At 39.2% G+C, this 25,635-nt stretch overlaps 2 protein-coding genes across 5 annotated transcripts in view; one reads left to right on the forward strand and one right to left on the reverse strand.

The window, feature by feature from the left end:
* LOC132386428 (cytochrome c oxidase assembly factor 8) overlaps nucleotides 1-25,635 on the reverse strand; it is a 70,207-nt gene that overhangs the window by 4,291 nt on the left and 40,281 nt on the right. The window contains exons 4-5 of the mRNA XM_059958702.1: nucleotides 7,503-7,700; nucleotides 2,645-2,708 (exon numbers count right to left, since the gene is read on the reverse strand). Of these exons, the coding sequence (XP_059814685.1) occupies nucleotides 2,645-2,708; nucleotides 7,503-7,700 (262 nt within the window). The remainder of the gene's footprint in view (nucleotides 1-2,644; nucleotides 2,709-7,502; nucleotides 7,701-25,635) is intronic.
* Nucleotides 12,683-23,580, forward strand: bag5 (BCL2 associated athanogene 5). 4 transcript variants are annotated; one of them, XM_059958656.1, is made up of 2 exons: nucleotides 12,683-12,738; nucleotides 19,206-23,580. In XM_059958656.1, exon 2 carries the CDS (start codon nucleotides 19,300-19,302, stop codon nucleotides 20,644-20,646), a length of 1,347 nt encoding a protein of 448 aa, XP_059814639.1. In that variant the 5' UTR covers nucleotides 12,683-12,738; nucleotides 19,206-19,299; the 3' UTR covers nucleotides 20,647-23,580. The 4 variants fall into 4 exon arrangements, with proteins under 4 accessions (XP_059814639.1, XP_059814629.1, XP_059814649.1 ...); XM_059958646.1 differs by having other exon boundaries at nucleotides 12,696-12,816; XM_059958666.1 differs by lacking the exon at nucleotides 12,683-12,738 and adding an exon at nucleotides 13,506-13,640.

Genomic DNA, 25,635 nt, shown 5'->3' on the forward strand with positions numbered 1-25,635 from the left:
ATGTCACAGAGTTCCATACATCCAATCCTTCACAGTGGAATTTCCACATAAAATTGAAATAAACCTAACACAATTTTTAAAACATGATATGGCAACAAAGGATACATTTAAGGAATAAATCTCTCAAACTAATAGATACAAACAATCCGAGCGAGCGAACTTCTAAGAAACAGTGCCTTGTTAAAGAATTCAGCTTCCAACCTTTGTTCACATAAATGAGTATTACAACCAGAGTTTTCAATTTAACTGAGAATTTTTATTTGGGAATTACATGCTTCTTCTTCCCCCCCCCCCCCACCCCCACATTAGAGCTCCAAAAGACAGGAAAACTGTAAAGCATGAAAACTTAAAAATTCAAAACCTGATATGTCACCAGTTCAAAAGTATTTGCTCAATACTTAGTTGAACCGCCTCTCTCAGCTTTTACAGCCAGTAGTCTTTTTGGATAAGTCTCTATTAGCTTCACAAAACGTGATGGAGCAAGATTTGCCCATTCCTTTTTGTATAATTGCTCAAGCTGTGCCAGGTTAGTTGGACAGCAGTGATGGACAGCTATCTTGAGGTCTTGCCAGAGATGCTCAGTTAGGTTATGTTCAGTCATGAACATCGACTTTCTTCATTCAAAGCCAATCCATTGTTGTTCTGGCAGTGTGCTTCAGATCGTTGTCCAGCTGAAAGAAGAACTTCCTCCCCATTTTGAGCTTTTTGGCAGGGACTAGCAGGTTTTTATCCAGGATCTATCTGTATTTAGCAGCATTCAACTTCCAATCAATCCTGATCAGATTTGCAGTTCCTGCGGCTGAAAAGCAACCCCATAGAATGATGCTATGTCCACCATACTTTACAGTAGGGATGGTGTTTCTTGGCTGATGCACAGTATTAAATTTACATCACATATACTGACCAAGGAGATGGTGGTGGACTTTAGGAGTCCTAGGCCTCATATGGAGCCAGTGATCATTAATGGAGAATGTGTGGAGCAGGTTAAGACCTAAAAGTATCTGGGAGTGCAGTTAGACGAGAAGCTAGACTGGACTGCCAACACAGATGCCCTGTGCAGGAAAGCACAGAGTCGACTGTACTTCCTCAGAAGGCTGGCGTCATTCAATGTTTGTAGTGAGATGCTGAAGATGTTCTATCGGTCAGTTGTGGAGAGCGCCCTCTTCTTTGTGGTGGCGTGCTGGGGAGGCAGCATTAAGAAGAGGGACGCCTCACGTCTTAATAAGCTGGTAAGGAAGGCGGGCTCTGTCGTGGGCACAGAACTGGAGAGTATGACATCGGTGGCAGAGCGGAGGGCGCTGAGTAGGCTACGGTCAATCATGGAAAACCCTGAACATCCTCTGCACAGCACCATCCAGAGACGGAGAAGCAGCTTCAGCGGCAGGTTGCTGTCAATGCAATGCTCCTCAGACAGGATGAAGAGATCATTACTCCCAAACGCCATTCGGCTCTACAATTCAACCACCAGGGGCAAGACATGTTAAAGTGCCGGGGTTAGGACTGAGCTTAAGTTACCACTCAATACACTTTAGTAAACTATTTAAAAACTTTTTAAAAGCTATTTATTAATGCTTTTTGGGAGGGTGATTTTAGATGCATATCATATTTATACTGAGTTAAATACTGTATGTAATTAGTTTTGCTACAATAAGTGTATGGGACACTGGAAAAATGTTGAATTTCCCCTTGAGGATGAATAAAGTACCTATCTATCTTATGTTGAGGCCAAGAATTTCCACTTTAGTCTCATCTGACCACAAGTCTTTCTTCCACATTTTTACAGTATCTTAAGTGATGCTTTGCAGTCTTTATGGGCAATAATATGCTTTTTTTAAACGAGGGCTTCTTCCTTGTCACTCTTCCATATACCCTTTTTGTGGAGCCATGTATTTCATCTCCAGTTGCAGCCAATGGCTGCTGCAGCTCATTCAGAGTGATTACTGGAGTCACAGTTACTTCTCTTATAAGTGCCATTCTTCTCTGGTGACTAAGTTTAGAGGAGTGTCCTAAGCATTCCCCCCCGCCCCCCCCCAGTTTTTCACAATGGACTGCACTGAGCTCTGCAGTATGTTCAGTGTCTTTGAAATGGTTTTGTATGCTGCCCCAGGTTAGTGCTTCTCTATTATCATTTCCCAGACCTGTCTTGCATGCTCTTTTGTCTTCATTTTGGTTTTGTCTGTTGAAACTCAACCCTACAGAGAGAGGAGTTATTTATTCTACTGTGTTCATTGAAAAAAGGTGCTCCTCCAATTTTCTACATCAATAATTTGAGTGAGTTGGTAACGTAATATATTGCACCTGAGGAAAGTCAGCATAGTAATTACAAAGGGGATGAATACTTTTTCAGCCTCATCATTTTGTTTTTTTAATTTTTAGTAAACTATTGACAAGCTTTGGAATTTTTCTTTTGATTTGACATGATGCACAAGGTTTTGTAGATTAGCTCAAAAATCCTACTTCAATATATATTTAAATTGAGAAACGAGACAGTAATACGTGAAAATAGTAATACTTTTTCAAGGCACTGTATGCCCATAAATTTCCAAAACTGAATTTCAATACAACTTTGTTCATCCATAAAATGTCTTTTACAATTTGATCTTGAACATTTGAAATCAAACTTCAAAAGAAATAATTTACTCACCTTCTTCATCTCTTAATCCCAATCCCTTTGCTCGTAAGCGTGAGTGTATAAACTCTTCTTTTTCCTTAAAATAAATATTTTCCATTAAAATCAGGCACATTTTCAAAATTATTCTCTAATAATTTCATCTACCTTTGAATTCAACTTTATGTTACATGCAAGGGGAGTTCATCTACTCTAAATGATTAGCACTGAGCACTAACTGAGTATTCATATATATTTATTTCATACACCATCATAAAGGTTTTTAGATATTAAACAGTTTTCTATCGGTTGCAACAAAACATTTGAATAGGCAGATTTTATTCCAAGACGTCATGCGTTTTGGTTCAGTGATGATGGCAATGGAGGTTGTGTTATTATGCATGGTATACCAGCAGATGTGATGCAGGGAAGAAAGGCCAAACCAGTATGTTAAAATTGGGTTTGTAATGAAAAATATAAATCAGCGGTGTCACTGAAGCTGTAAGTTCCTGGGTGCCAACAGCTTTGAACATCCATCCTGGGCCCAATATATTGAAGTAATTACGAAGGCAGCTATATTTCATTAGGAGTCTAAGGAGATTTGGTATGCCACCAAAGACTAGCAAATTTCTACTGTGGAGAGCATTCCAGCTGGCTGCATCACCGTCTGGTATGAGGCACCAATGCGCAGAACTGGAAAAAGGTGCCGAGAGTTGTAGACTCAGCCATCTTCATCTTGGGCACTAGCTTCCCCACTATTAACAAGGTCTTCAACAGGCGATGCCTCAAGGAGGTGGTATCCATCATTAAGGACCTTCACCATCCAGGACATGATCTCTTCTTATTGCTACCATCAGGAAGGAGGTATAAGAGCCTAAAGACTCTTAAGAAACAGGTTCTTCTGAAACATTAAATTACAATAAAGTAACATGACCCTAGCCAAAGTAAGTTTATTTCAATTTGAGTTGTCCCCATTCAAGTAACAAACTTAAAGTTATTTTCACAGTTCCCTGATCCACTATTCGATCCCAAATAAACACTCTCCTTCTCTTGGCAATTTCCTAGGCAGCTGGAAAAAACCTGCCTTCTTACCTCTCTCTCTCTCTCTCTCTCTCTCTCTCTCTCTCTCTCTCTCTCTCTCACCTCAACCCACCGGAGTGCAGGGTCATCCTTGTAGAGTGACCAGAGGAAGCTTATATATAGCTCCTTTGCATCATCACTCCACTTCCAATTAAGTGTATTGCATTTGGTGATCACAATGTGGTTTTATCTACATTGGAGCTATATTTAAGCTTCCTCTGGTCACTACAAGGATGACCCTGCACTTCCAGTTGGTCTCCTGTCATTTCTTCATCCCATTTAGAACAGAGTTGAGGAGGAATTTCTTTAGCCAAAGGGTGATGGAAGTGCAGGGTCATCTTTGTAGAGTGACCAGAGGAAGCTTATATATAGCTCCTTTGCATCATCACTCCACTTCCAATTAAGTGTATTGCATTTGGTGATCACAATGTGGTTTTATCTACATTGGAGCTATATATAAGCTTCCTCTGATCACTCTACAAGGATGACCCTGCACTTCCAGTTAGTCTCCTGTCGTTTCTTCATCCCATTTAGAACAGAGTTGAGGAGGAATTTCTTTAGCCAAAGGGTGATGAATCTGTAGAAGTCATTGCCATTGATGGGATATATTTAAAGACGAGGTTTATAGATTCTTGATTAGTAAGTGCATCAAAGGTTACCGGGTGGAGGGGGGGCTGAGTAGGCAGGAGAACGAGATTGACAGAGAAAACAAATCTGCCATGATCAAATGGCAGAGCAGACCTGATGGGCCAAATGGCCTAATTCTGCACCTGTGTTCTATGGCCTTATCCCCATTCCTACCTTGATCTCCATGTCTTTAGCTTCCTAAATTGTCCTTAATAATCGCATGTGAGCCTAAGGAATGACATTTCATCTTTTGTCCAGACATGTTGCAGCCTTCAGGATTGAATACAGAATCTAATTGTGTCCTGTAACTGGCTTTTTCTGTAATAATTAGAAATGGGAGGTCCATTCTAACGTAAGCTCATAAATGTAATAATTTTCTGCTTCACAGGTACTACTTGATCTAGCAGATACTTCCATCATTCTTTAGTGTCAAATTTCCAGCAAATGCAATGATTTGTATTGTATTTCTTTTCTATTTCAATCATCTCTTAATTGCCTTCATTTAACCATTAACTAATGGCTCTGAAAGAATTGTGTTACCTGGCCAACTTACCTGCAGGCATTCTTTTTGTTCTCTCAACCCATCCACACATCCATCCAACTCTCTGTAACTTGAAACATTCTTGTTTTCTCACTTTATTGATTCTGGTCAAGTATCATTGTTAATTCTGTTCCTTTCTCCACAGAAAGTTGTCTGACTCACTAATTGTTTCCATCACTTAGGATAAGTGGTATATTTGGACTTGCAGAACATTTGATATGGCCCCACACAAAAGACCAAAAAACAAAATTGAATATGCACATTGTGTGTATATGTAAGTACTGGTATGGCCTGGATTAATGGGCAGGGAACATTTGAATAGGAATAAAAAGGACATTTTTAGATTGGGAAGTTACAATCAGAGAGGTACTCTTTGCTTCTTGTACCTTCTCTTTCATGTTTTTCTTTCTAAAAGAACTGCAGTCAGCATCTGTATTAATAGCATACCAAGTAACAGTGATTTCTTTACTGGAATAGCAATCAAAAGGCATGTACTTAGGTTCCATCAATAGTTTTAAATACTATCAGGGCAATGGGGAAATTTAAATTTAGTGACCTAAATATGTTTAGAATGGATATTCATGAAAATACAAGGACTGTTGTCAAATTCCTGTTAATGAATATTCTTTTATTTGCTGATCTAACCCAGTCTGGCTTTTATGTGGCTCGCTAATGACACAAAGCTAGGTGACTGTGAGGAGGAAGCAATGAGACAATAGGGTGAGAAAGGCAGGTTAAATATAAAGGTAACGACATGGTAGATTATATTTAATGTGGAAAAATATAAATTAGTTTCCTTCAGTAGGAAATATACAATGATGGATAACAAATAAAACTGAAAAATAGAAACACTGGAAGAACTCAACTAAACAAGTAGCATCTGTGATAAGAAAAATTATTCAATATTTCAGGTTAGCAACTCCTCCTCACAAATTAAGGTAAAATATCTTACTCAATGTTGAAGAATTGAAAGGTATTAATGTAAAACAGGCCTAGACACCCTTGTACACCAATCACTAAAGTTAACATTCATGTATGGAAAAGGACTTGAGTATAAGTGGATTGGGCTGATCGTATTACTCCCCAGACTTGCTATTCATGGTTCTTGTCTTCCCACATGGTTTGGTACAATTCAAAAGGGATATATGAACTGATGAGTGAGTTATTGCCAGGTCTTCCTCCAGAATGCTCTGTCAGACTTTGAATCAGGGAAAGTTTAAATTTTGTCTGGTCAGGAGCATGTTCTTTTGCATTTTACCATTTTTTCCAGTTAACGTATCCAATTTGTTCTACGCTTTATCACCACATCTCTGAACAAGGCCAAGAGAGAAGCCTGTCAAAGATTTTAAGTCTCTTTTACTGTTACACATTTCTGAAATTCAGAGTCTTTAAAATATAAAGTCTATGTAATTTTTTAAAAAATCTGGTTAGCTGAAACACATAAATACATTTCCTCTTCCTATTCTCTAGACTGAGAAACCCCATTAAAATAAATGGCTTCTGAGCCTACTTGGGTTTTATGTGATATGAAAATTCTCCAGCATAATGCTGAGGAAACTGGCAAAACTGGGTGGCATGGTGGCACAGCAATTATTGCTGATGACTCTCAGCTCCAGGGAGCCTGTTCAATCCTGACTGCAGGGGCCAATTGAGTGAAGTTTCCTCCTTCTCTCCAGCTGCTCCAGTTTCCTCCCACATCCAAAGACATGGTCCCTCAATGTAGGTTCATGAGAAAAAGATGGGCATGTTTGATTAAGAATAAGTTGCAGAAATACAGGGAAATTTAGAAAAGGGAAGAGGACTGTTGGGGTTGCTGCCTTGGGAGCCAGTAAGGATACAATAGGCCAAATGGCCTCCTTCTGCATCCAATGGCAGAGTAGGACGGTTTATACTGGCAACCTGTCCCTCAATGTCGCAAAAACAAAGGAGCTAGACGTGGACTACAGCAGGAATGGAGACAAGTTAATCCCTATAGACATCGATGGTTGAGAGAGTGAACAGCTTTAAGTTCCTCAGCATATATGTCACCGAGAATCTCACTTGGTCTGTACACACCGGCTGTGTAGTGAGAAAGGCACAATAGTGCATCTATCACCTCAGGAGGTTGAAGAAGTTTGGCATGAGTCCCCAAATCCTAAGGAAGTTCCACAGGTCACAATTGAGAGCATCCTGACTGGCTGCATTACTGCCTGGTGTGGGAACTGTACTTCCCTCAATCGCAGGACTCTGCAGAGAGTGGTACAGACAGCCCAGCACAACTGTAGATGCGAACTTCCCACTATTCAAGACATTTACAAAGACAGGTGTATAAAAAGGGCTCGAAGGATCATTGGGGACCCATGTCACCCCAATGACAAACTATTCCAACTGCTACCATCTGGGAACCGGTAGACAGCATAAAAGCCAGTGCCAACAGACGCCAGGACAGCGCCTTCCACCAGGCCATCCTGTCACAAGACAACAAATTTCATGATATAACAGTAATAAAAAATCTGATTCTGAAGATAATTTTTACATATTTGAATAGTACAATGTGTAATACAAAACCTGATTACATATTGTTGTTTCATAAACACATCAGACAATTTTTAATACTAAAAGCATACAGTATTTCAAATGAAAGTATAAAGAATTCGCAATACTCACCTTGTTGAAAGTTATATTCTGATTTGACCAAAATTCCTGGTTCCAATTCTGCGTATCCATTCTTAATTTTCTCAGTTGCCTTTCCAGCTTGGATTCATTCGTTGGAATGTGAAACTTCACAGATCTTAGGTTTGAAAATCTATCCGGAGGGCCAACCCAGTCAAAGTGTGAGTCCTTTGGCGGCTGGAAGTCTGAAATCTAGAAGATTACTTCAATCAGCACAAATTACTATCATTTTTCTTAAAACTGTAGTGAGATTCAAAATTGACCTCACTATCTACCTCACTGTGATCTGACACCTTACTGTCTACCTGCACTGTAACATCTTACTCTGCACTGTTTACCTTGTTCTACCTCAGTACACCAATGTAATGAATTAATCTGTATGGATTGTATGCAAGACAAAAAATCCACAATACTTCACTACATGTGACAATAATAAACTAATTTAAAAATGTAATTTACCAATTTTTAAAACCAAAGTCATAATTCACTTTTAATGAATGGATTGACCTGAGCCTGAGATATTTTGGATAGCATATATTAAGACAATGTTCCTTACATAAAGATGTTCAAGTTCACTGTAATTAATTATTTGCCAACAGCAGGAACCCAAGAATCATTCCACAGTTAAGAAATTGCAACAGAGTCAACCGTGCAGTCTCCCAGGAGTGCAGGGTGCTGACATGCCCATTAAGCATCGCTGGCCCCAGGGGAAATGCTGCTACTCATATCAGGCCTGTGGAAAGAGCACTGGCTGATTCAAAACAATGTCTACGTTACGGTCAGATGTTGACCATATACAGTATTTCCAGTATCAGAAATGGTTGATCATGTAACTTCCTGCTTTTAATTGATTCAAGAGTGATAGCTGAATCTCCATACTTTGTTAAAATCACTTTACTTCATCCCCTGGGGTGGGGGGGGGGGGGGGGGTTGTGTACACGTACTGCATCTATAGGGTTATTAGGCCCTCACTCTCCTGCTTGTCCCAAGTATGTACAGTGGTGCTAGAAAGTTTGTGAAGCCTGTAGAATTTTCTCTATTTCTCCATAAATATGACCTAAAATGTGATCAGATCTTCCTAACGGTCCTAAAACTAGATAAAGAGAACCTAAACAACACAAAATACATTATACTTGTTCATTTATTTATTGAGAAAAATTATCCAATATTACATGCATTCGTTGGGAAAAATGTGAGCTTTTGCTTTCAGGTGTGACCTCCTTGTGCAGAAATAACTTCTACCAAACGTTTCCAGAAATTGTTGATCAACCCTGCACATCGGCTTGGAGGAATTTTAGGCCATTTCCTCCTTAGAAAATTGCTTCAACTCTGGGATGCTGGTGGGCTTCTTTGCATGAACTGCTTGATTCCGGTCCTTCCGCAACATTTCTATAAGATTAAGGTCAAGACTTTGACTCGGCCATTCCAAAACACAATTCTTCTTTTTAAACCATTCTGTTGTTGATCTACTTTTGTCTTTCAGATTATTGACTTGTTGCATTATCCAACTCCTATTGAGCTTCAGGTGATGGACTGCTGCTCTGATATTCTCCTGTAACATTTCTCTATACAATTTTGAATTCATTTTTCCCTCAACGATTGCAAGCTGTTCAGGCACTAAGACAGCAAAGCAGCTCCAAACCATGATTCTCCTACCAACATGCTTCATAGTTGGGATGAGGTTTTGGTGTTGGTGTGCAGTGCCCTTTTTCCTCCAAACAATGTGCATTTCTGCCCAAAAGCTCAACTTTTCTCTCTCCACAGAACATTGTCCAGAAGCACTGTAGAACATCCAGGTGGTCTTTTGCAAACCTGAGACTTGCAGCAATGTTCTTTTGGAAGGCAGTGGTTTCCTTCTATGAACACCTCTCATGTTCAGTGTTGTTCTTACAGACATTGATTGTGTGGATAGTCAGAGGCTTCTTCCAGCACTGAAATGGTTGCCACAAGAGGACACAGGTTTAAGGTGCTGGGGAGTAGGTACAGAGGAGATGACAGGGGTAAGTTTTTTTACTCAGAGAGTGGGGAGTGCGTGGAATGTGCTGCCGGCAATGGAGGTGGAGGCGGATACGATAGGTACATGGAGCTTAGAAAAATAGAGGGCTATGGGTAATCCTAGTAATTTCTAAGGTAGGGACATGTTTGGCACAATTTTGTGGGCCAAAGGGTCTGTATTGAGCTGTAGGTTTTCAATGTTTCTATGGTTAGATGAGCAGAGACCTTAGCAAGTTCTAGAGATTTCTGCAGTTTTTTTTATTATTACCCTAGTGTTCTTTTTCACCTTCTTCAGCATTGCACATTGTGCTCTTGGTGGGATCTTTGCAGGATGTCCACTCTAAGGGAGAGTAACAACAGTACTGAGTTTCCTCCATTTGTAGACAATTTCTCTTACTGTGGACTGATGAACACTCAAGTCTTTAGAAACGCCTTTGCAGCCTTTTCTAGCTTCACGCATCTCTACAATTCTTCTTCTAAGGCCCTCTGGACATTGTTTTGATTGAGGCATGGTGTACGTAATCAGATCTTCCTTGAGAAGAGCAGACTCTGTCAATAACCTGACTTTGTGTGTCTTTTTTACAAAAAATAGGGCAGGGCACCTCTACAACCTAAACCTCCAATCCCATCTCATTGATTGGAACAGCTGACTCTAAATAGCTTCTGTAGAAGCCATTACCCCAGAGGTTCACAACCTTTTTTCTACATTTACATGTAATATTGGATAATTTTTCTCAATAAATATATAAACAAGTATAATGTGTTTTGTGTAAGTGGTTCCCTTTATTTAGTTTTAGGACTTACATGAGGATTTGATCACATTTTAGGTCATATCTATGGAGAAATAGGGAAAATTCTACAGGCTTCACAAACTTTCTAGTACCACTGCATTTTTGTGATTGATTCTTTTATTCCACAACATCACAATTAAAACTTACTCACAAAAGTGATAGTTCAGATCAACAAGGACTTGAACTGCATCAATCCTTGGCTGATTTGTTACAATAAAAGCTGAATGCGACAGCTTTCACATATCAATAATGTTTCATGGTTTTTCTACGTTTAAAAAAAACAGAAAAAAAGGTTAAATAAAATATTTAATGTTATATTAATCTCTCCAATAATGCCTTGGAAGCTATAATGTAAATAAAAGTAATTTAGTCAGATAGCTACAGAAAAGTACAGTACTGACATTTACTTAGATGCCCAAAGATATATTATTTAAAATTGACAAATCAAATTGGGCAGATTGAAATGTTTGCAAACTAAACAACATTTGAAAGAAATTTTATCAAAGTAAAAAGAAACTGAAGAAAATAAATTTAATATATTAAAAAAGTAAATCTTTATTGAATATCAGGTCGTGCTGGAAGGAGTTCAGATAAGGCCTGACACTGGGTTGGTTCAATCCTACATTGGGGAGACCTGATGTAGACTGGGGGGGCACTTTGTTGAGCATCTTAGCTCCGTCCGCAAAAAGTGGAATTTCCCAGTGGCTAATCATTTTAGTTCTTATCCCCATTCCAGTACGCCAGTTCATGGCCTCTTCTGCCATGATGAGGCCACTCTCGGGGTGGAGCAGCAACACCTCATAGACCTCCAACCTGATGAATCCTGAAGAAGGATCTCAACTCAAAATGTCGACTGTTTATTCATTTCCATAGATGCTGCCCAATCTGCTGAGTTCCTTTAGCATTTTGTGTGTTGATGGCATTAACATCAATTTCTCCAACTTCCAGTATTTCCCCAATCCCCTTCCCATTTCTTCATTTCCCCACTCCGGCATCAAACCACCTCCTCAGCTATCTATCACTTCCCCCAGTGGCCCTCCTCCTTCCCTTTCTCCCATGATACACTATCCTCTCCATTCAGATTCCTTCTGCTCCAGTACAGGTACTTCAGCTTTTCTACTTATCACTTCCCAACTTCTTACTTCACCCACCCCACCCCACCACCCCGCTTCAGCTTTCACCTTCTAGCTTGTCCTCCTTCCCCTCCCCCACCTCCTTATTCTGGCATCTTCTCCCTTCCTTTCCAGTCCTGAAGAAGTGTCTCAGCCCAAAGCAGCTACTGTTCATTCATTTCCATAGATGCTGCCTGACCTGCTGAGTTCCACCAGCACTTTGTGTGTTATTCTTGATTCAATCCTGTGTGGCTAGGATAAGAAGTGAATCTAGAGAAGAGTTCTGTATGTATTAGCTGATATATAATATTTATATTTAACACATTTTCAATAGAAAACGTATCCTTCCCTCTACTCCCCTTTCAGCATTATGAATGGATTGCTCCCTTTGTAGTTACCTGGTCTGCTCTCCCTTTTCCACCAACTCTGCCCTGTCTATACAACTGTTGTAGATCTGTCCTCTCATTTCTTTCCTTCCCAATATCCATAGAACAAAACAATTAAGTAAAACAGCGATTCTCTTGCACTTCTGCCATACAATTTGCTGTGCTCGGTGTTCACCATATGGTGTCTTCTAGAGAAGCCAAATGCAACTTGGCTGACCGTTCAGATCCATAGTTTACTCGCGTTTGTAGTTTAAAACTGCCTACAAAAGCAACTAGCTGTTAAGTATCCATACTAAAAAATCCAAATTAATGCCGATAATTTTAACTTTCTGTACATGAAATAATGTAAAAGGTTCACAAAAGTTCAACCAAACATCTGGCTCATGTAAAAGGACATTTGTTGCAACACCATGAGATGCTGATGTTTGTACAGAACACTACATAACTACACGCTTTACTGTTGTGAAAACTTTTTTGCGTAATTTATCTTGCACAGTGTGCATACTACTTGCCATTCTCTGGAATGAACGCAAATCTTCGATAACTTCACCCACAGGCGAAAATATAGAACGGAACAGATCTCCGCTTCAAATTTGCATTGAATGACCTAAAGTCAGAGACACTCGTCCTTTACCTCGGTATCATCTCCCCTTTCATCGGGGGGACGAGTCGAAACTGGACGGCAACAGCCATAATTCTGCGCTTCAGCTCTTTTTACATAAGCAGTCTGCAATATTCTTCTCCAAAACGGGTTTCTGAAATATAAAACCAAAGCCCCGAGCTCATGGCTCATCACTTCTCCAAATACCAACAAACCCCGACAAGCTCGACGCCAGTTGTAATTTACGGCAGTGAGGCGACAAACCATTTCCTGTCGTAAAGGAACGTGTTCCTGTTGTGCGACGAAACTCCTCAGGCGTCTGCCGCTCAGGTGCGGTTATGGCTGGTGAGTGGGTGTTGAGTGTTGTCCGGCTCCGTGGCGGGATTGTGCGGCCCAAGCTGTCTGCTTTCGGTGGAAGTGGAGGTAGAAGGTTTCTTTTAACTGTAGAATGTAATGGTAGTGGGAGCGGATCTGGGCTGCGTTATCTTGTCAACCGGGGTGAGGAGTGAGACAGGTAGCCGCTGCTCGGCCATGACTCGCCAGCAGACCGTGGCCGCGTCCACTCGGCATTTGTGACCTTTTCATATCCTAGTTCTGGTTAAACACCTTTTAAACCTCATGAAAGTTATGGGCAGTGGACCCGCAGCACCTGCTCTTGAGTCTGTGGATATATGCTAGCGTAGAGCAGGCAAAATAATTGAACCAATTTGGAATAGAATACTGTGGGAAAAAAATCGTGTCCACCCCTCCCAATCGTAGCGATTTACAGCTATCTTAATCCACGCTGACCTTGCATGCTGTGTGTCGGTTTGGTCTCGCGAACCAAGTTTGGATTACATGGGGTGAAATTAAATTTCTGTATAGCTCTCTTGGTTATAAAATTCCAAAGATTCACAACCCTTAAGATGAAGAGACGATTTGTTATTTCTATTCTGAATCCCTTATTTGAGACTGTGGGCCCTGATTCTAGAGACTGTAACCATGACTGGATATAGACTGGTTCCTGGAATATAGGGTTTTATATTTTGAGGAGAGATTAAGAAGGCTAGATCACAGCCAATGGCGTGTCCTGATGGTGAATGATGATGAGAGCATTTCTATATTGATTTCAGGATGACAGGTGGTGTTAGTGGAATGTAGCAATTTCTAATAGGAAGCAAAAGGAAATCAGAAAAGAAAATGGAAAATATTGGAAATATGCAACCTGTTTGCAACATCTGTGAAGAGAGAAATCAAGTTTACAAAAGGTCAGTGACTCCTTAACAGGACTCAAGACCTTCAGTGTTTCTCTTTGCACAATTGCTGCGTGAAAGTTTGCTATATATTGCCAACATTTTGTGTGTGTGTGTGTGTTTACCATTAACTGGGATTGACAGTTTAGATGCAAGATTAATGTTTCTGCTGGTAGAGTGAAAAGTAACATTTGCATTATAAAAATTCATCTCCCAATAAGTGAGAGTATTTGATGGTCTTTCCATTGCTGAGTCCCCTATCATTAACATGGAGGTCACTAGTTGATGAGAATTTCAACGGAACCAGCCATACTGTGGTGTAAGAACAGATCACAGGCTGGGTGTTCTGGGAGTGAAGTGCCTCCTGTTGTTGCTAAGCCTTTCCATTATTTACAGGGTACAAATGAACAGCTTAACTAAATACTGTCCATTCTCGCCTGGGTGTGTGCAGCTCCAAGAATTGTTTAGAAACTCTGTGTCATCCAGAATAGAACAGCCTACATATTGTAACCTTAATCACCAGATTAAACATTTATTTTGAACACACAGACACGCAGTAGCCATTAACTATTAGCTATTTATACGCCATTAACAAATAACACTATTGTTATCTGCCTGGGCTACTGTGACCAAACCGCCCCCCCCTCCCCCGCAAATCCATCATCCATTACCCCTGCCACTGAGAAAGGCAAAGACAACAGATGTATGGGAAACACCACCACCTGCTGGTTCCCCATCCATTTTACACCCTATTCTCATTTGGAAGTAGATTGCTAGCCAATCATTGGTACTGGTTACTGCACAGGACTGAGAACAGCTGAGAAGATCATAGGGGTCTCCCTACCATCCATCAGGGACAATTATTAGGAACACTGTGTACGCAGGGCCCTTACTATTACTAAGGATCCCACCCATCCATTCAGCACCTTCTTTACTTTCTACCATCAGGCAGGAGACTCTAATGCATAAAAACGAGAACAGTCTATATGAGAAACAGTTTCTTCCCCCAAGGCCATTAGGCTTCAGAATTCCCTGCCGCATTGTATTCGAAGTGCCACTGGTTAATCTGTTCCATACCTTACAATATTTAATATTAATGTACTTTACACCCTGGTTCGAAAAAAAGTCTCATTTCTATACATGTTATATACTTGTATATAGTTAAATATTAAATTTGACTTGACAACTTGAAGCATAAGAGGCCCCTCCTGAACAGATCAGTGGGAGTAACTTCACCAGAAAGGCGGCAGCGCTTCAGGGAATCACTTCACTAATCAGGAATAACTACTGGTCTTTCTAAGAGTATTCATATTCTGAGAAATGAGAATAACTGAAAACAAAGAGGTGAAATATTGGCCATGTAAGAGGATGGCAGACAGGAAAATACTTGGGGAAAATGGGTTGCTTGGCTTGGGAATGTGGCAAAACAAGTGCAGTAAACTTCAGAAGCACCTTGCCTGCCATGTTCCAAAAGGAACATGGAACATGTTCCATGTTGCCTGCCATGATTCAAGCACAAACCCCCACAATTCCTCAACTGGCAGGAACTACAGCAGCTATTGTCAGTTCTTTTCAGAACAAGAAAATAGTGATTAACTTTCCTTGAGACAACATGCACTAAATGAAATTCTGAACTTTTTTGATGTTCATAGAAATCAAGTGAACGTTAGCGACGAGGGAAGATGTCAAAATACTGTACTGTTTTACAGGTCTAGGTCAAAGCCAAGTCAAAGTAAATATATTAGTAAATTTGTGTCACCACATACTACATTGAGATTCATTTTCTTGTAGGCATTTACAGTAGAATAAAGGAAAAACTACACCGTCTGTGACTAGTGTGCAAATATAATAATTATAATGGATAAATAATACTGTGGAAATGAGTTGTGGAGTCCTTGAAAGTGGTGCCAATACAGTAGGCTGAGGAATAGTGTTGAGGTGAGTGAAGTTATCCATGTTGGTTCAGTAGCCTGGTGGTTGAAGGGTAATAACTGTTTCTGAACCAGGTGGTGTGGGACCTACGGCTCCTCTACCTCCTCGTTGATGCCCCCAATGAGAAGAGAGCACAGCTTGGATGGGTGGGGGCCTTTGATAATGGATGCTGCTTTCTTGTGGCAGGACTCCATGTGGATGCGTTCATAGATTTCAATTTCCCTCCTATGTAGATGGAAATTTGATCATCAGGAACAAAAGAAAATGCATATTTCATTGTTGCGTCCAGCAATCCAAAAGAGAGTGAGGAAATTAAGGCATTTTCATTGGATAAGCACAAATATAAACTCATTTGTCAGACAATATTTCCCTTTTTTTCAGAATATAGTAATCAAAACCTCCAACTGATTTATCATCTGGTTAGCTTATTTTTGGCTGGACTTGGAATAATACATACAGATTAATTTCTTTCCCTCAAAAGAGAAAAATGAAAATTTCACTTATTTGACTATCAGGCTTTGTAATTCTTTGCATTGACATTGAAACTATTTTCTATTTGTCTTTTTGATTCAAATGAAGGAAAGCTCTTAATTAGAAAAGAGAAATTTAAAGGAAGTACTAAAACACATGACACCATTTTAACTTATCATTTACAGGGCTTTTGTTTTATTATGACTTCATCAGTGAAACAATTGGTCTAATGATATCAAAATTGCTTAGCAACCTGAACTACATTTCATTTGCATGAATTTTTGTTAGAATTCAATGCATCTTCACTCTAGAATAAATCTTTTTATTAGAGCTTGCTTAAAGTTCCCTTGTTTTGACATTGCAAGTCTGTAAGTCTGAGCATTCTTTTATAGACTTTCCTGCATCCTTTTTTGTGTATGAGGTGCTGTAAATTCTGAATGTAAATAAATAAGTGTATCACGACCAGTGTCATGTAGCATTGCTAATATGATACTCAGAAATACAGGACAAGATTGTCCCTGTTTTTAAATCCCATGTGATTAATTTCACCTGGTAATGTGATTCAGGCTGTCCTAATTAGCTTCATTGCCATTGATTTAGATGCCAGGAAAATCAAATATTGTCTTACAATTTTTTTTCAATTGTCTGCTACAATTCTGTATTAGTCGTTTCTGTTGGGAGATTAGAGAGAGACGGGTGATACAGTATTTTGGAAAATAAAAGACACTTCTAAGTAGATTGACATTACTGAAAGTTAATGGCCCAAAATTTACTATCAACGGTGAGCCACCCATATAAGCCAATCTACAACACAACAGAGCTTTTAAGTTTAATCCACATCCCAGGACATAAGTAGCTGTCAGAACATAAAATTTTCTGATTTAAAAAAAAATTGTGTTAATTTGTTATTAAAAATTCTTAAACGTAAAGAGAAAAACAGTTAAGAGATTAAATGGAAACAATTAAAAATGCTAATGTTTAATTCTTTGTGGCTATTTCTTTTCATTAAAATCAACAGAGAAGGTTTTCCCTTCATCAGATTCAACTTTGCAGAGTTTGTACAGAAACGACACTGCGGTTGGAAGTGTTTTCACCTTCATGTTTCTTTGCCAGCCTCTGAGGAATTCAAAAATTCAAACGATGTTCCAAGGGAAAGCAACTATTAACAACTCCCTGCATCTGGGGTACTTCTGCATTTGTACTAAGTTGATGTCAGTTATTTGCAGGACTACTGACGTGTCCTTACAAAGTCTTGGCCAACTGAGAATATAAATACAAAACAAATAAAAGCTGTAGGTCATTACTGTGAGGAATCAAAGGGATCAATGAGGAATATGTTATGAATTCATGGAAATAGGAGCAGGCAGGCAAATAGAGCTACATAAATAGATCAAGGGATTGGGTCAGTTGATTTACAGTAAAAAGCTCCATTCAATCTTTCCTGTTTTATTTATAATATATATGTATCAATTTGAACATCATATATGTAAGTTTTTTTTACAGCCCTTTACATCTCATTGTCCTTTTAATTTGTCGATACCATAGTTATTGCGCAATAGTTTGATGTATCATTGAACTGATGTTCTGCACAAATTTAACATTTAGTTTTTGAAATAGAACTTTGAAACTAGGAAAGGAAGTTATTGACTCAGAACAGCCTCAATCTGCCTGTTGCTGGCATTTAGTAGTTTATTAGCAGTTACAAGTGCTTGACTAGTAGAGAGTACATTCGGCCCTCCTTATATGCAAATTTCACATGTGCGAATTCAACCAACCACGAATCGAGAAAACCCTGGAAGTGCTCTTCCAGCACATGTTGTTTGAGCATGTACAGACTTTTTTTTCTTGTCATTATTCCCTAAACGATGCAGTATAATAACTATTTTACATAGCATTTACATTGTATTAGGTAATATAAGTAATCTAGAGATGATTTAAAGTATACGGGAGGATGTGCGTGGGTTATCGTGGATCGGGATCGACTGTAAGTTCTCCTAGTAAGTTGGAACAGATACATCTGGTATTAGTGTCAGTTAGTCAAACATTTGTCTTAGTATATATTTTACCTTTCTGTGAGTATAAAACACTTCAGAACGTATGTTTCAGCGCCGGGAGGATCAAAAACCCAATAATTAAACCACTGTGTTGCTTAGTAATAATTGTAGCTTTCATTGGGGCAGTGCCTTTCTCACTTTATCCTTTAAAATTTTTCTGATTGTTGACTGACATAGCCTAACGCTTTTCCAATGACCAATGGCATTTCACCTCTTTCCGATTGCTTTATTATTGCCACTTAATTTTCAATAGTGATTGTGATTATTTTCGTGAACAGAAACACTGCAGATTCAGAGCTGCGCCACCGGGTCCTAGTGTCCACTGCTCTGAAACAGGTTAAATAAGATCTGGGGTTCCGCTGGATCCTAAGGTCCACCGCAATGAGACAGGTTGAATAAGGAATATGTACACAACGCTGGAAGAACTCAGCAGGTTCCAGCATTGTGTATGTATTCTTTGATCCACAGCATCTGTAGCTGTATCTTTTTGAGGTTGAATAAGGGACTTGAGCATCTGCGTTTTTTTGGTATCAGTGAGGGGTCCCGGAACCAATTCCTCGCGGATAAGGAGGGCCAACTGTAGATGTATGCAAGTGTTAAGGTCATTAATTTTATTTATTTAGAGGGTGCGGCACAGGCTCTTTGGATCAACAAGCCATACCACCCAGCAACCCACCTATTTAACCCTAGCTTAATCATAGGACAATTTATAATGACCAATTAATCTACTAACTGATACATTTTTGGACTGTGGGAGAAAACCCAAGTGTTTTAGCGTACAAACCCTTAACAGAAAACACCAGAACTCTGATGCCCCGAGCTGTAGTAGCATCGTGCTTACCACTATGCAGCCATGGCGCCTCCTTCTGTTTAAACTTGTCCAAACTTAACTTAAGCTTAATAATACTTTAATGCAAGCAATACTTCAATTTTTATTAAAGTTCTTATGTTTGTGAAGCATAATCTCCAAGCAGATTAAGCTGATTAATAACCAGTGAAAGCCTTACAGTTTCATTTTCATCTGTGAGGTGGATTTTGCAGTTAGGCGCAAGCTCGCTACAGAGCTTGCTTTCAACTGGTATAGAATATCAACCTTGCTAACAATATTTATTATTGCCTCTAGAATTAAAGTTGCGATCTGCTGCCAAGAAGTGACATGCTGACCATATTTTCATTCAATTTTTAAATTGCTGTGATTCATTAATGAAAAGGAAAATATGGACATGGGTCAACAACATCCATCTTTGATTAAGGTTCAAGAAATTCAGAAGGAAGTACAAGAAGCTAAACGACTTGTATCATCATTCAGTGGTACACAGGCTGATAAAGAATATAAGCACTTGGAGAGCTTGTTGACCAAGTTGCTATTTGAGTTAGATGCAGTAGATACAGACAGCAAGTCAGAAATTCAGTATGGTCGCAAAAATGCCATAAAAACTGTGGAGGAGCTATTGAAAGAGCTGGAGCAAGCTGCAACTCACCCATCACGGCTAAGAGTGGAAAATGTCTTTAGTGATGCACAGCGGCTGGTTACCAGTGAATTATCTTCTGCTGGGGGATTGATAACTGAAGAGTTTGCTGATCAGATCCAAGAAATAATTTTTCAGCTAACGCAGGTAAAAACAGGAGGGAAAATTGGTTTGAGGAAAGCCAGATATCGAGCACTAACAAGAATTTGTGCTGTTCAGGATATCATTGAAAACTGCATTGGTCGGCAAGCATTAAGTTTACCTCTATCCACAAATACACATCCTTCTGTTTCTAAGATCAATTCTGTTTTATTTGAAGTTAGCAAAGCAAGGTGTGATGTAATTGGCCTGTTACTGAGCCTAAATGCCATGGAAAATTGTGCACACCTATCCCGAGTCCTCACTGGTTTGTTAATGCAATTGGATGCAATAGATGTGGCTGGATACTTGGAAGTAAGGAACTATAGGAAACGTGTGGTGCATGAGATCAATTGCTTACTGGGACATTTGGAGATGGAATCCGAGGGAGAGTCTTCAGGAAGTTATGACTTAACTCAGAATCAGTCTATCAAACGTATAGAAGAAATACGTCTGAAGACAACACAATTGAAACATCAGCTGTTGCAACAGGAAAATGCCTCTGATTTGCATTTCAAACCACATACTGAACTGCAAAGTCTTCTCACAGAATTGGATCAAATAGACATTGACAAAAATCCATGTATCCGTGAAGCTAGGAGAAGATCTGTAGTTGACGTGCAGGCTGTGATCGCTTATCTTGACCTGAAGGAGTTTCTTGAAAAGGGAGATAACATGACGGAACAGCTAAGAGATGAACATCCGTCACTGAAGGCTATATGGGAGGTCCTAAGTCACTTGTCCGAATTTCAGAGGCAAGCCCTGTCTTTTGATGGAGCTAGAACTGACAAGAATTATGTGAGACTGGAAGAAATGCTCACAAAACAACTTCTAGCACTTGATGCTGTGGAAACCCAAGGGAATGACAGTGCTAAGGTTGCCAGAAAACAAGCAGTGAAGTTTGCACAGAATATTCTTAATTACCTAGACATGAAAACAGATGAATGGGAATATTAAATCGTAGTTCTCGATCAGTAGAGTTGCTTTTGTGCCTTCCTTTGCACTATTTTTAATTGCTTAAGAAAATTGTTCAGGTTATTTTGACAGTTTCATGCAGATTAAACTCCCATCTCATATTATCATCATTTCATAATATTGCACTTTGAGTGCAATAAGTGAACATTATGACAGTTTTGAATGTTTCATTAAGATATCATTGAGAGCACCTTAAATGTCATTTAATAATGCTTAATAAAATTAGATTTAAATTACAGATGAGAATTTGAAGATGCTTGTTGCTGTAAATTTCAATAAATTTGAAATATAATGTTTCATATTTTACCAAAAATGTATAATTTGATGGGATATTTAAACTGGGATTAAGGAAAATGTTAACACCGCCATCTAACTACTCCATAGTTACATAGAACTGTACAGCACAAGAACCTTTCTTTTAGCCCATGGTGTCTGGGCCAACTGTGATACCAAATGAAACTAATCCTATCTGCTTATACATGATCCATATCTTTCCATTCCTTTTGTGTTCGTGTGTCCATCTAAATGCCTTATAAATGCCACTATCATGTCTGCCTTACTCCTGGCATTTTCCAGACACTAAGGACTCAATGCTGAAAAAAAACTTGCCCAATGCACTGTATCTCCCTTAAGTGTTTCTCCTCGCATCTTAAAGCTATGCTATCTGGTATTTGATATTTCTACCTTGGGAAATAGACTCTATCTGTCTCTCATAGTGTATAACTTGTCAAGGCTCTCCCCCAGACTCCGACACTGTAATGAAAACAATCCAAGTCTTTCTAACCTCTCAGTTAGTGTGGGAATCTTGTGAAGCTTGAGGGAAGTTATTTTGGGCACTCGAGGCTACAATAGTTTGTACTACAATGGTAACACAAGTGGATACATCAACCAAAACTATATTAATATACTCTAGCCATCACATTTATATCTGATGCCTCAAGGATGAGAACCCTTTCGAGAGAGAAATGAGACATTTATTTAATAAGAGACCATAAGTATAATATTTCATACAAATCATTTGAACTCTGTCTTACATTATGTATAATAATCATTATACATAATCATTTTCACCATCCTGAGGGAATCAGAATTCTGACGAGCATGGATATAACAGATGGTAGGGAAATTTTCCCCTGAGAAGAGTGTGTAAAAACTAGAGGATAGGGTTCAGGGTAAAGGGTAAGAGATTTAGAGGGGATCTAAGGAGGAATTTTCACCCAGGGGACAAATGCATCGTGGAAACCCTCACAACATTTGAGTAGCATTTAGACAAATGCTTGAATTGTACAAACCCCATTTCCAGAGAATTTGGGGTATTTTCCAAAATGCAATAAAAACAAAAATCTGTGATATGTTAATTCACGTGAACCTTTATTTAACTGACAAAAGTACAAAGAAAAGATTTTCAATAGTTTTACTGACCTACTTAATTGTATTTTGTAAATATACACAAATTTAGAATTTGATGGCTGCAACACACTCAACAAAAGTTGGGACAGAGTTAAAATAAGATTGAAAAGTGCACAGAATATTCAAGTAACACCAGTTTGGTAAGCAGGCTAATTGGTAGCAGGTGAGGTATCATGACTGGGTATAAAAGTAGCGTCCATCAAAGGCTCAGTCTTTGCAAGCAAGGATGGGTCGTGGCTCACCCCTTTGTGCCAAAATTCATGAGAAAATTGTTAGTCAGTTAAAAAGGAACATTTCCCAACTCAAGATTGCAGAGAATTTAGTACTTTCAACATCGACAGTACATAATATTGTGAAAAGATTCAGAGACATCTCAGTATGTAAAGGGCAAGGTCAGAAACCACTGTTGAATTTGCGTGATCTTCGAGCCCTCAGGCAGCACTGCCTAAGAAACCGTCATGCTACTGTGATAATTATAGGCAGTACTTCGGAAAACTATTGTCACTTAACACAGTCCGTCGCTGCATCCAGAAATACAACTTGCAACTGTATTACGCAAGGAGGAAGCCATACATCAACTCTATGCAGAAACGCCGGCGAGTTCTCTGGGCCCGAGCTCATCTCAGATGGACCGAAAGACTGTGGAACCGTGTGCTGTGGTCAGATGAGTCCACATTTCAGCTAGTTTTCAGAAAAAAACGGGCATCGAGTTCTCCGTGCCAAAGATGAAAACGACCATCCTGATTGTTATTAGCGAAAGGTGCAAAAGCTAGCATCTGTGATGGTATGGGGGTGCATCAGTGCCCACGGCATGGGTGAGTTGCATGTATGTGAAGGTACCATTGACTCTGAGGCGTATATTAGGATTTTACAGAGACATATGTTGCCATCAGGGCGTCCATGCTTATTTCAGCAGGACAATGCCAGACCACATTCTGCACGGGCTACAACAGCGTGGCTTCGTAGACACAGAGTGCATGTGCTTGACTGGCCTGCTGCCAGTCCAGATCTATCTCCTATTGAAAATGTATGGCGCATCATGAAGAGGAGAATCAGACAATGGAGACCACGGACTGTTAAGCAGCTGAAGTCTTATATCAAGCAAGAATGGACAAAATTTCCAATTGCAAATTACTACAATTAGTATCCTCAGTTCCAAAACGATTAAAAAGTGTTATTAAAAGGAAAGGTGATGTAACACAATGGTAAACATGCCTCTGTCCCAACTTTTGTTGAGTGTGTTGCAGCCATCAAATTCTAAATTTGTGTATATTTACAAAATACAATTAAGTTGGTCAGTAAAACTATTGAAAATCTTTTCTTTGTACTTTTGTCAGTTAAATAAAGGTTCACGTGGATTAACATATCACAGATTTTTGTTTTTATTGCATTTTGGAAAATATCCCAACTTTTCTGGAAATGGGGTTTGTACATGGTGAGAACCTAGAAGGCTATGGACCAAGTGCTGACAAATGGATTTAATACTGATGGTTAAATTGATGCTCAGCCAGGACTTGGGGGGGGGGGGGGGGTGGGTGGGGAGGGTGAAGGGCCGGTCCCTGTGTCCTTTGACACTATTGAGGTTGTTTCTGTACATTATCAGAATGCACCTGCAAATTAAATTGATAATGTAATGTTACATACCCCGTAACTGGGTATCTGACCAGCAGAGAAAGAAGAATCTGTTGGAGTCTGGTGGTACCAAACTAAAGGTGTTTATTAGTAAACTACACAATATAATATCAAAAATGCAAATATACATATAAAACAAGTTAGCAGTAATAAACCTTAAAGTGTAGGAATAATAATAATTAATAATAAACAAGCTCTATCGATGTCTAGGGGTAAATGAATTGTCATAGGAAAGTATAGAGTTCAGTTCATAAATGCTGAGGTGGTTATGGTTGTATTGAAATCGTTGGGGAGAGAGAGCGAGCGAGCGAGATGTAACAGCAACAGCTGCAGCAGGCAAACCTTTTGTGGCTTAATCTGTCGTATCGTTGTGGTCATTCAGTTATTACCCCTCTGTTCTTCAGCTAGTTCGTTCTTCTGTGGTGGACTCGTCACTCTGGCATGAGTGGACACACACACAAGTCCCCACGGGCCCTGCTGTAACACTGTGAGCTTTACTGACCGATCTCCTGGTTCGGTCTCCGAAGCCCCCCCCCCCCTTTCTGTGGGTTCCCAACACTCAGTCAGTGTCCATTGGTGTGTCTGAAGGGTGTCTCTCCAGACCTGTCTTTTATCCCCACTCACGGAGTCTCAGCTATCGATCAACTCTGAATGATCGTGTCCATCAAATCAGGCCACTCCTGCTATCTCCTGAGGAATGTTAACGAGCAAAGTAAAGTCCTTGTAGCGGAAGGTATATAATCCAGGAAGAGTCAAAATACAGTAAATCAAAAGTCTCTCTTTCAATAGCAGCATAGCAACGGCAATAGTTCGTGGTTCTCAGGAGGGGGGTTGGGAATGGTTAACTCCGCAACCCATTTCCATCAGGTCTGTTCATCACTCATAGCAGTAATTCATGCTACTTCCATTTAGATGCTGAATATTTCTGATTTCTTTGGAAATATTTACATTTTATCATAGTTTATTAAAATTAGTTCTATGTATGAAATTCATAATTTTGTAGTTCTTAAGTTAACAGATCTACAATTGAAATGCATTTTACAATGTTAAAGTTGTTAAGGTATTAGTATTCAAAATATTAATAATGTAGGTACTTACTGAATATAATTCTGTTATCAGAAATATCAGCTTACATGTGTTAATGGATAGTACCCATTGAAATTCATTAAATTACATTGCATTTTAATTAGCTCTTGATTAATATAATTGCCATTGCAAATATTTATTAGATCATTTAAAATGTTATCCTTGGCTAACTTAGAGCTTATGGTAATCAATTAAATTAAGTGACTGAGTTTCTTGCCGTCTTTCTGCAATGGTATCGAGTAAGAAATCTAGTGCTGTATTAAATCTCTCTTAAGGATATACATCATTATCCCTTCTGACCAGCCACATGTCATAGTTGCATTGTTCACATATATTGGAAGCCTTCGAACAACACAACCCAAATCTGCAAAGGACAGAATGATAAAGTAGATTGGAACATTTCCTGATCTAAGGAGTACATCGTTTTAACTCCTCCATTGTTGCTATTGTTAAATTGGTGTGCATTACCATATGGGTAAAATTGGACTTAATAAGATGACTGGTAGAGACAATTAATTACTGCCTTGCCATCATTGCCGACATTTTATAAATGAATACCTAAAAAGTGAAATGTTTAGTTATTATGCTCTATGGCAGTTCACTTTGAGTTGTTAACATTGAGTAAGCAAAGCTGAGATCCGTAATGCTGACATTAAGCTAGTGGGAGCCATACTTTTGTGTTTGTTTTATGCAGTGAATTTCTTTGGGGCATGTATAAAGTTTATTATAATCTTGGTGTTTTGATTGAAAAACTATCAATGATGTGGTGCAGTGCAAGAAACTGCTCTTCTAAATTTCAAATGTGGCAATCCAGCAAGTCAGAAACAACCACTGACAAGACTT

The sequence above is a fragment of the Hypanus sabinus genome, chromosome 2 (assembly GCF_030144855.1).
Source record: "Hypanus sabinus isolate sHypSab1 chromosome 2, sHypSab1.hap1, whole genome shotgun sequence".
In the NCBI taxonomy this organism is placed as follows: domain Eukaryota; kingdom Metazoa; phylum Chordata; class Chondrichthyes; order Myliobatiformes; family Dasyatidae; genus Hypanus; species Hypanus sabinus.